At 37.5% G+C, this 12043-nt stretch overlaps 1 protein-coding gene across 1 annotated transcript in view; it reads left to right on the forward strand.

The window, feature by feature from the left end:
* LOC110154405 (potassium channel subfamily K member 2) overlaps positions 1–8061 on the forward strand; it is a 28032-nt gene extending 19971 nt beyond the window's left edge. The window contains exons 5-7 of the mRNA XM_055149420.1: positions 429–624; positions 2594–2760; positions 5115–8061. Coding sequence (XP_055005395.1) covers positions 429–624; positions 2594–2760; positions 5115–5474 — 723 coding nt within the window. The 3' untranslated portion in view covers positions 5475–8061. The remainder of the gene's footprint in view (positions 1–428; positions 625–2593; positions 2761–5114) is intronic.
* Positions 8062–12043: the final 3982 nt, after the last annotated feature.

The following is a 12043-nucleotide window of genomic DNA, read 5'->3' on the forward strand; positions in this document are numbered from 1 at the left end:
AATAGGATTGCTAGTATTAATTTGTTGAAAGTTTTAACTTACAGTTATTTCCAGAGCTGAGAAGTGGATGTTTGTCTACAAGGATTTCTGGAGATGTTCAGTGGTTGTTAGATAGCAGGTTTGGTATTAATGTTAAGAGTTTATTCTATTAACAACAATAACAACAGTAAGTTGAAGAATAGTAAAATTTATTGAATAAAGGCATTGTGTCCTTGGCCAAGAAATTTGCTATGAATACTCTGGTGTATGAATGATGCCTGCATGAGTGCACAAGCCTATATGTGACAGATTGTGGGGAGTTTGTTAGTTTTTTTACATTGACTAGTTTCTGATCCTTTTGATTGACACCTCTGTACCCCTGACAGTAAGCGCTCTGGACACTGGCTGCAGCTGTTTCTGTTTCTCATGAGTTTGCCTTGTTGTTTCAGAAGTGGAAGGTGAGTCAGACCAAGATCCGGGTAATCTCCACACTCATCTTCATCTTGTTCGGCTGCCTCCTCTTCGTTGCTCTGCCGGCCGTCATCTTCAAACACATCGAGGGCTGGAGTGCGCTGGAGTCCATTTACTTTGTGGTCATCACACTCACCACCATTGGATTTGGAGACTTTGTGGCTGGAGAGAAAGGTAACCAATACCAGTAATTTTTATGTCACTTTAGTCAATCAGCAAAGTAGATTTTTTTTTGACTATTTATGCAACTATTAAGGTGAGACACTACATGTTTTTTTAGTTATCAGTTTGCTCTCTCAATATATTCATGTGGAAATAATCAATAATAATCATCCGACCACCTACAGCTCTGATCTATGTTATAATGTTATTTCCTCATTACAAACATACCTGGAGTTGCTTCATTCACACATGCTTAACACACAAACCCTGCATATTCAGGCTGAGTTCTTCTCTCAAATAGAAAACACTCTGTTCCACTTTGTGATGACAATTGACAATCTTGAATTTCTATTAGCCTAACCCATGGATATTGTCAGTGCATTAGTCGATGTAGCTGAAGTGCCTATGTAAGCTTTATCAATTTTATCATGGTCGGTGGGCACTTAAACACTTAACCCCCTGTGCCCCTGTTATCACATAAATATTACATAAGTCTATACGTTCTATTTTAGTCTTTGCTCAAATTACATTTTCACTGTGAATTATCTTGGTCTGACTCAGCTGTTGGGCACTGCTGCCATGAGGCTCAGCTTAGATTATGCGCTCTGACATATTTTCCGAATGCTTCTCCAAGCCCCAAAATATGTTTAACTCCACCATCTGTTGAACTAAGAAAAAAACATAAATGTTATCATCGACTGTGAAATCAGCATGATATGCCTAAACAATATTCCCACCTGTTTTGTGGTCCTATTTGTTTCATATGTTGTGGTATATTATTATGATGTACATGGAAGCAGATGGACTCTACCTGATAAGGAACAGTGGGGAGACAGATGGTAAAATTCACAAACATAAGTGGATAGATTAAATTTCCCTGGGCAGGCCTAATGATTATAGATCAGATTAGTGCACCTGCGTCAACACCGCTGTTACAGTAAACTAATCAGGGTCTGTTAGTTAAAATGGACCATTATCTCAGTGGTGTGCTGGTGATTTCACAAAGATATTGCTTGTCATGGGGGCCAAGGATTAATATGTGTGTGGATTTGTGAAGATAACTGTTGTATGATGGCCTGGAAGTGCTATATGTAACTTGAATGGGGGAAATCATTTCATGATCTTATTGATGTTAAAGTGTATGTGTCATTGTTGTGGATGTTACTTACGTAAAGGTGCACTGTGTCTGTCCACCTGCTTGTCCCCATGAGATGTAATTGCTTGGCCTTGAATGGTTATCTCAAGTTACTGGTCAGAAAAACGAGCCTGCACATAGTAAGAATTCATGGTTTTCAAGGTATTTTTGAGCTATAAAACATCCGCAAGTGTGTACATGCAAGGCAGATTAATTTGATGCCATACTGTGGAACATTCCATGCCAAGAAATATGTCCATGGAGACATGCAAGTAGCCAGCCCGCCACCTTAGAAGTTACATAGTGCACCTTTAAAGTCCATAATTGCACAGAATGTAGAATGTGGTACATAATTTAGTATACTCTTGATAGAATAAAGATGGCATAAATCGGACACATTTTTTGATAATTAAATATACACTATGAAACATTTCTGGTTAAAATGTGATGCTAGCATGCCAGAGAAACTGATAGAAACTCTCCACCAGAAAGTTATATAATATACCATTAAAGTGTAACAATGCAGACCAAATAGCATTCTTTCATTTAAAGGGTCTGTCTGAAAATGAATTTTGGACCCAGACATCTCTCTGCACAGAATGTATGTACATATAGAATTGTTAGGACAGTCAACATCTACCCAGACATTTCCCCCAAACAATGTTATTATGTTTTTTTAAAGTTTTAATCCATGTTGAATATAATCTAAAAGTCTTAAAACTGTTGTAGGTAACACTGACCTCCACATCCTCTTCTTCGTCTTGTTGATGTCAGGTGTAAAGTACCAATTGTGTCTGATGTAACTGTGTTGTGTAACCCACTTGTCCTGTGTTTTGGCCTGTTTAGGCGGGTCAGAGAGTCCCTCCGGAGGGTCAGCGGAGATCCATTTTTACCTGGACTATTACAAGCCCGTGGTCTGGTTCTGGATCCTGGTTGGTCTGGCATACTTCGCTGCTGTGCTCAGTATGATCGGAGACTGGTTCAGAGTCATCTCCAAGAAAACTAAAGAAGAGGTGCGTGCCATGAATACAAATGTTACATAATACAGTAGAAGCAGTGAGTGGGAGAGGTGAAGGATTGTTGCGGCTCTTAGGTTTGAATAGAAAGTAGCCTACATACTGGATTTTGAAATGCCTAAAGCCTGTTTGTCATAGTATAGGAATGTGTGCTGAGCATTTCGCCATGTTTTATCACGGTTTGATACATGAGTGCATTTTCTCAGCAGCAAAATATTACTAGTTGTGTATAAAAACATACATAATATTGCATTTAAATCTTAGAATATCGCTATTGTCAGACCTCTCTTTTGCAATTACTATTTAATTTGGTCTGTATATATTCAACAACAAATAGTTTGCACAAACCAAATTAAAGGTTTGCATTTGAATTTGACCAATTTTGTCTTCACATGACAAAGACGCTAATATGCCATTTACCATTGTTATTTTACTCTTTCGTCATAGATACTGACAACTAAAGATTCACTATCCCAAACATGCACAGTAGGTAAAATCCTCCAGTCCTGACCAAGTCTAGCAACAAGATCATGAAGATGGGTCCCTGAACACTCACTGCTTCTGTAACACACTCATTCCCATTTAGGGATGGGATAATGTAGAGGACAATTTCCCTACAGGACACTAAAGTATTCCTCAAAGGTGCACTGCGTAACATTTCTAGTGGAGGATCTGCCACCTGCTTGCCTCCATGGAAATTTTATTGCTTTGTCTAGAATGTAAGAGAAAGCAGGTTACAACACTACTACGATGGAATTATTGTACTTTTGAACAACAGAAGCATCCGTAATGAATAAATACTAGGTGGATATGTGTAATGTCATACCATGGAACATTCCAGGGGAAACAATAACATCTCCATGGAGACAACTAGGTAGCAGACTCTCCAGAAAAGTTGAGCAGTGCACCTTTAATTTTAATTTACTGCAATTTGTGATTAATACAAATGGTTGCCTTCCCAAATTGGAGAACATTATTCACATGGAGTTAGAAATAGTACTTGGATACTACTGGCAACTTTTTTTGATTAATATTGATGCATTGTAAATGAGGTAACCTTTATGCCATAGCTGATGAGGCGCATTCATTATTTTTTCAAACAAAACATGAGCAAAAACAGGCTCTCTCTCTCTCGCTGACCTGATCAGCCAGTGGAGGTGCAGTGGCAGAGGTCCTCATTAGTCCAGTGCTTCAGGATCCATGCAGAGAATGTGTCAGTCTGAGGTAAAGATTTAAGAAAGAAGAGTAAAAAAAAGAGGAGAGATACATGCTAAAGGTCGACTTTGAACCTTTCAGATGTTAATGAATAAATAAACAGCCCTGAGGAACAGAAGGAGGCATAAGGCATCATGAAAGAGAAATCAATGCTGTTTCTCTGCCTGTGTTTTATTGAGATTTAAAGACTAGCAGAACTAGCATAATGTTGAGAAACCTGTTTTTGAGAAGTCAAATCGAACTATATCAACTGTGGAAGTTCATATCTTAAACCATCATGAAAATTTAAGGAATTATTTTGGCTCAAATTTGGAAAGATCTTGGTTGACATAGAATAGAGAAAGTAGTTTTGTGATTCTCTAAACACCCAATTATTTAAGGTTCTTTTACTGTTGTTTAATGTTTTAATAACCCTCTCATATTGCTGAATTGCCTTTACCCTAATTGCTTCTTTTTCTGATTGCATAAAAGTGTAGTTTGCACTTTTATGGGGCAGAAACTGTGCACAATATTATTTTTAAAGGCAGTTGTGGATAGTGCTGTTTCTAAGCATATTTCCAAATATCGAGTGGGTGGAAAGTGGTAAAAGCAGGAATTAGAGCCAACAAAAGGACAATACAGAATTTATATAGCGCTTATTAAAGTAAAAAGTTGCCTCGTCATGGTACTACTACTGAACTGTAACCAGGGATATGGTGTTTTTGTGATTCATCACTATACAGTTGTAACGATACAAAAATGTTAACATTTTACTAAATAAAAAGTTGATATTTGTTACCGCAATTACTTTTTAGAAAATAGAATATCATTTTCAACACAAAATAATAAGGGTTGTTTATTTTTCTATTACCATGCTGTCTTCTACTAATTCTGAAATAGACCAAGCTATCAAAAACTATTCATGAAAAATCCAATGTTGTTTTATTTACTTTTTTCCAGTATTGATATTGTTCAAATGAGTTTCTAGTTTTTATACTAGTTTTAGAAATGATCAGTGGGTATCGACTTTTTGACAGTCTTAATTAATATTCTGTCAGTAAATTACTACATTATTTCTAGTCTACAACTCTGTTCTGTTATAATGAAATCGAAGTAGTACTTTCATCCTGACCCCTTTCTGTCTTGTTGGTGGTCAGGTGGGGGAGTTCCGGGCGCATGCTGCCGAGTGGACCGCCAACGTGTCAGCCGAGTTCAAGGAGACCCGGCGGCGCCTCAGTGTGGACATCTATGACAAGTTCCAGCGCGCGGCGTCCATCAAGCGCAAACTGTCATCTGAACTGGGCATCAACGCAACACTCAACCAGGAAATTACCCCGGGCAAAAGAACCCTGTCTGTTAACCTGGGGGACGAGCGCGAGTGTTACCCCAACCTGACTCTGCCCCTTACCCCTGTCCCCGGAGCCCTGACCAGGAACGGGAGCCTATATCTCAATGGACTCAGCCCAGACTATGCTGTGGAACGCAGAGAAATACCTGGCATGGACAGTCTCAAATAAGAAAAGAGAAAAAGATACACCATTGGGAGTTAGAGTTAGAACTGTTTGATTAACTGAACACTGAAGGATATTCGAACTGGATTATAAGGAAAAAAAAAAAGCAACTATCACGAGGAACTGTGAAAGCCATTACCTACATGAACAGTTTATGTGCCAACTACTGTATATCAAAAGAACACTTTGATACTGGACTGAAGATTGTATTAAAGAACTGAAACATAAAAGCATCTAAATAATAAAACGTAGCAACAACATCATAGATCAGGCATAACACTGTGACAGTTAAATGGACTTGACTACTTCACGAGGTAGGATAAATGTAACGGCGAATGCGCATGTTGTCAAGTTGTGCCAGAGCCAGGGATAATGAGCAAGCACACAGTTGAGTGGTTGTCAGAGGAGTGGGTTAGAAAGATAAAGATATTAAAATGCTGCTCTGATGGGGTGGTCCCAGGGAGAAAGTGGTGAACCAGCCAAGTGTTTTTATGCAAAATTGACTTTTTAGTATTCAGAAACCTACCTAGAGTTGTGTTTTGTTTCAGTCATCCCAGAAATCTTCATTGCAATAAACACAAACATTAAAATCACGCTTTAGTCTATATTTTGGCTAAAAAGTGACATACTGGGACTAAAAATATGCATTATGTAACTTTTTGGTTGGGGGTCCATCACCTGCTTGTTTCTATGGATATGTCTGTTCTGTCTAGAATGTTCCACAGTATGACATTAAACAGTTCTAACTTGCATTTATTCAATTATAGAGTCTTATTACTCAAAAATACAGAGAAAAACAGGCATTCTGGCTATGAGCAGAGTTGCCTCTTCGCAGATCTGACTCGTAACTTGTCCTGGTTTGATCGCCATACTATGAAACATTACAGCCAACCAATAACATCTCCATGAAGAAAATCATTTAACAGACCCTCCACTAGAAAAGTTACAATGTACCCTTAAGTTATGTTTTAGATTTCATCATTTACAGTATATTGCTGTTCTAGAGATGACAGTTTTTTAGATTGGGAAAGACAAGTATACAAAACCTCCATTACCGGATTGTAGATTGAGAGTAATAACTGGCTTGAGTCCTGACTGAATCCTTCTGAAGTGCTGCTCAAATGGAATAAAAGATTGTTTCATTACCAATAATTCTCATAATGTTATGCCTGATCTGTATGTCTTAGTTGATCATGTGGCTGAACTTAGAAAGCAATACATTTCTTATCATTGTGTTTTGAGGTCTTGAAATCTGCATCAGATAAGAGCATCCTCCTCCTAAACACCGGTTTGTCACTCGCACCAAGAATGTGATGTTTCTTTGTGTTTACACTGTAACTGTGTCAGGCCTTGCATTTGTACAGCTGCTCTTTGAATGTGAGTTTCCAGACAGTTTTGCAGCTTTCACCCTAAGGAGTATTACAATTGTGCCTTACTGAATCTAAAATGGAGTTTATGACGGAGCTCTGAGTGTAGCAGAAGATAGAACAACAGTGTTTTCAGAGGAAATCAAAATATACAGCTGTAATTCAATTACACATTGACACATTAAAAGCATTCATAACATTGCAGTATCCTGGACAACTGGATTTGATAACATATTTTAAATAGATTACAGGTTGAAAATGCAACGTAATTTGACTTTACTAAAATGTATGCAACTATAATTACAATGATACATATAGTGGATGTCATTCAGCTGTTTTTTTTTCCCATAAGGTACACCTCTCAAAGGACAGTAAAGAACAAGCCTACATCATATGAATATACAGGCACATGTTGAGAATACACCAAGTATATGAGGAAGAGTAATGTCATTACAGACTGGATATTAATTATGATTCTAATACATAATTACTTGACCATTATAAATAGTCTCTGTGTCTTATATGCATTTTACAAATTTATCTAAAGAAAACATTTTGAAATTTGATTCTAAATCTATGCCTGTATATTGTTCTGGTTAAGTATGTACCATAGACCCATAAAAGAAAAGAGGAGACATTATTCAGAGTTCATGTGGTGTCTTATACCGTATCACTGCTGTGTTATTGCATGTGATTTTTGTTTCAGTCTACCAAATAATTATGATAAAAAGTGGAATAATAATTTTCTTTATGGCTTAAAAGTTAAATATGTTGTTTAATGATGGCAATATGAAAACCTTGTTGTTTTCAGTGACTGATTATATGACAAAGATAATGCTCTTTACTGCTCTCCTCATCGCTCTAGTAGTTTTTCCAGTCCTCATTTGATTGACAGCCACTAAAGGCTATCTGTCAGCATACATTAAAGTGAAAGACAGCTGTTGATGCTTGTTATGCAACAGGCTGTTAGAAAACATAAGGCAAAGAAATGAGTTTTTCTATGTGGAAGTGTGTGGGCCACTACAGGTTTGACTCTGCCTACATAAGTGCATGGTGTTCCCCTGTCCTTGTTTGAATGAAGTGTATTTTTCAGAATCCACCTCTCAAACATGTTGAATGTATTTATTCATATCACCACAGACAAGCCAGCCTCATTATGAATGTATGACACTTGGGTTCGATGTGTTAATGAATTATGGATGCAAAGATGAGGGTAATTAGCTCAGAGGGTGTGAACAAATCTGACTAGACTTTAATAACCTAAACAAAACAAGATGCTCTGTTGAGAAAATGTCACTAATAGAGAGGTAGTTTTACCATAGATGAACTTGTCTTTTTTTTTTTTTTTTTTTTTCAGATTTTTTAATTATTTTTTTTAAATCATTGAAGCAATGAATAGGCCTATTCCTCAAATTCAGTTGCATGCTATGCTAGCATAGATGAGCTGTTTGTCCACAGCTGCTTACACGTGGTCTAAAATAAATAAACTTGTCACTGGATTTTGTCCAATTAAGTGCAATTTCATAGAAAACATTGTTTTATTTGGACTATGTTGAAGGATAAATTAAGAGGTATAGGTGCTTATTGTCAGGATGGCTGGCTACACAAATATATACTGAAGTTGGAAATATTGCATTAATAAGACTGATATCAGTCTAACTGTGTTATACAATGTCTTGTTAAAATGTTAAAATCAGTGTTATAACCAAAATCAATTTTCCGTATTGATCATCTGCCTAAAATGTACGTCCCCACATGACCCTCTTCTATTTCACAGTCTACTCGAACAGAAATGCACACAAGCACATTTGAAGAGTTTGCATGCTACTTTTAGTGTTCATTTTTTTGTGTCCAAAATCTTCAATGACACTGTGGCAACCAGTGTTTCCGGTTTGTTACTGTGGGTATGTCATTTTGAGTTTTGGCACATTTTTTCAAAGATTTAGAATAAAGAATTTATATGTAAAAATGTTTCTGTCTGTCTGTTTGTGTCTGAGTTTGTTTCCTTAAAAGTGCAATATTTAACCTCTTGCTTGGAATATACCACAGTATGACATTATCTTGGATTTATTCATTTAACAAGGGTTGTTTAAAATACCTAAAAACATGCACTTTTCCTGTGAGCAGAGTCTGTTCTTCGCAGATCTGACCTGTAATTTGACTTTGTGTCGTTCGCTTATCTCCGTGGAGGTGAATAGGTTTAAGTGGACTCTTTCAGACAAACATCTCCATGGAGATTAGTGAGTTTCTTGAAACACATTTGTTATCTTTAAAAACAAAATATAACATCTTAATCTTTCTGTGATGTATTGAGCATTGTTTTTGGAGCATTGTCGTTCCTCTGCATTTTTTCTTCACAGAAACAGCCTGCTGCAGCCATGTGTCTCGGCCTAATGTGGACACAATGGCTGTAATCACATCATAGCACAATGACAGTGGCTCATAATGGGGTGGGCTACGTTCAGCGCCGTGTGACTCACATGATGTTACCAAATGTTCTTCACAAGCACAGCGTGAACTGGTCCACACGCTCCAACTCTGGTCCTAACACCTCTGATTAGTCTTTACCTTTGAATTTAAAATTTTCTGCATCTTTTATCCAAACTTCACTCAGTATTTACAAAATGTGATCTGATATGTTATTTATGTTATTGTATGGAAAGTTAGATTAGAAGGACTGAATGATTTCTGAGATGTATTTATGACTAATCACATTTAACATAAAACTTAGAGACTGAATTTCAGTATGAACTGTTAAAAATCAAATGCTTTTCAGAACCGGTGTGTAGAGGGCTTGATACTGGTCAGAAGGTTAAGGTTGCGGTGTTCAGATTAAATAATGGTAGCCTTTGTGATCTGCACTGATACTGATCATTTTGGTCAATGGGATATCGACTTCCAAGATACAGCCAACATTAAATTTTGGGATTTAATATTGGTGCAATAAAACGATTTACTGGACACTGCTGGTCTCACAATACTAAACTTGTATTTTTCCAAAGCGGTTATGTAGTTACAAAATGTGTTTGAGTCATTTTTACCTTAGGCTATTTATGTTTAAAGTCAACAAATACTATTTTCAGTCTCTGCCCTACTGGTTGATTTCAGGTATTTAAAGTATTGACATCAATATCTGAACATAAAAATATGAATTAGTGCATACTTAATTACAATTCCACTTTAACTGCCCAAGATGCCCTATATAATTGGTACTTCTCTTGGTGCTAATACTGCTCTACAGCTACAACTTCTTTAGCTATTATTGTACACACTTTATCTATATAGACATACTTCCTACGTGAGTGTTCATTTTCTCTTCCTCTTCCCCTCCATCTTAGACAGTTTTAGATAGTTAATGTGATGTGGCAGTTTACTTAAGCCTTAGCTGCCCTCACAGTCTGACAGGCAGACAGGAGGCGTGAGAGCAACCGATGGAGGGGTGTTCAGAGAGGACATGACCCAGGACTAGAGTGGCCTCCTTCAGAAGAACGACTCAGAGCTGTTAGCTGATTGTAGCGAGCGGACACTGAGGAAGAACAGATGTAAGGGTTCAGACATACATAATACATGAACTTTATAAAGGAGGGTACAAAGAAGGAGGATGGTAAGAGTTAAAGTACTGAAACAGCCTCATTCACCTTTTCAAGGGCCCCATTTAGACCTATATTGAATTATGCATATAGATATAGCTGCCAATTTTCTGACATGTTTGACGAACTCACTACATTTTAGGTTGAAGTTTTCATCCTCTAATCCAAAGGTCGTTGGTTCAAATCTTATCCTTATTGTTCAGAGCTGTCAGATCATTTGTTCCTTCAGGTAATGTGCTTAAGGTAGAAAAGTGGTACATAAATGGGACCATGAAAGAAACACAGGCCTACAACTTGAGTAGAATTAGGATGGATGGTGAGAGTGATAGCAGCTACAGTCTATTTGCCTCATGACTACTCAAGGAACATATTTTCCCTGTTGTTAGTGAGATGTGAGCCTCAAAACAGGAACTAATGAGTCACAAAGTCGTCAGAACCACTGAGTTTGTCACTGTCATATCGAGTCCTGTGACAGCTGGTACAAATGTTTTTTTTGCATGTTTTTCATTTGTTAATGGCACGTGAATGTATTTATTAGGCAGGGTAAATGCTGTCTTTTTCTCTATTACAATTACTTTTTGTTTTTTTACTTTGCTTTAAATGTAACTATGTAAATTTTCCACCACCCCTTAACATGGAGATGATATTGCTTTGTCTTGAATGTTCCACAGTATAGCATTTATTTATAGCATTTATCTCTATGCAGACAAGTTGGTGACCAAAAGAGAAAGTTACAGAGCAGATCTGTGGAAGTAATAAAGTAATAAAATGCCTAATGTCACTGTACTGTGCGCAGCTACACAAAGACGTAGGTAAAAGATGACCTGCCTTTTCTGTGACATCAGAGCAAGTGTGAGTCAGCGTCTGCAGAGCGAGAACAACTGAAATGTGACTGAAGTGAGGGGAGGTGTTACGTCTAAAAAAGTGCCCAATGCTGCGATGTTGTCTTTTGTCTTCATTTGTGTCTTTGCATTTGCAATCCAAGCCTCTTTGTACTCATATATACATTGGTGGTCATATACAATGTGATACTTTCCCATGTGATTATTTCCCATCTTATGTAAATATTTTATACATTGTCAGGAGACGTCATTCACTTCTGGTGGAGGGTCACGTGCTTGTGTTTTAATTGTAAAAAAACATGAGAAATCCATTCTACTGTAATCAGGGTCACCACATATGACCTGTAACTTGGCCTGGTGGCATCGACTGGAGAGACATAAGTATAAAGCCATACTGTGGAACAATTTGGACAAGGGGAAACCTCAAAGCCTGATCGTGTCAGATCTCAGAAGCTAAGCAGGGCTGGTTAGTACTTGGATGGAAGACCACTGAGAATATCAAATTGCTGTTGTGTCCTTGGGCAACACACTACACCTACATCGCATCATGTGAGTATTGTGGTGGTCAAAGGAGTAAGAGGGGCTAATGGTGCAGATTGGCAGCCGTCAATCTAACCCATCTGTGGCTACATTAGTATCTTACTACCACCAAGTGAGGAGTCAATGAACAATAAAATCATGTAAAGGATCTTCGAGTGTCAAAAAAGTGTTATATAAATCAAATGCATCATTATTGTGAAGGTAGCATTTGCACAAAGACGGTGATGGACCCTTAA

Source organism: Boleophthalmus pectinirostris, unplaced genomic scaffold (genome assembly GCF_026225935.1).
Source record: "Boleophthalmus pectinirostris isolate CB_2022bp ecotype Guang Dong unplaced genomic scaffold, ASM2622593v1 HiC_scaffold_13, whole genome shotgun sequence".
In the NCBI taxonomy this organism is placed as follows: domain Eukaryota; kingdom Metazoa; phylum Chordata; class Actinopteri; order Gobiiformes; family Gobiidae; genus Boleophthalmus; species Boleophthalmus pectinirostris.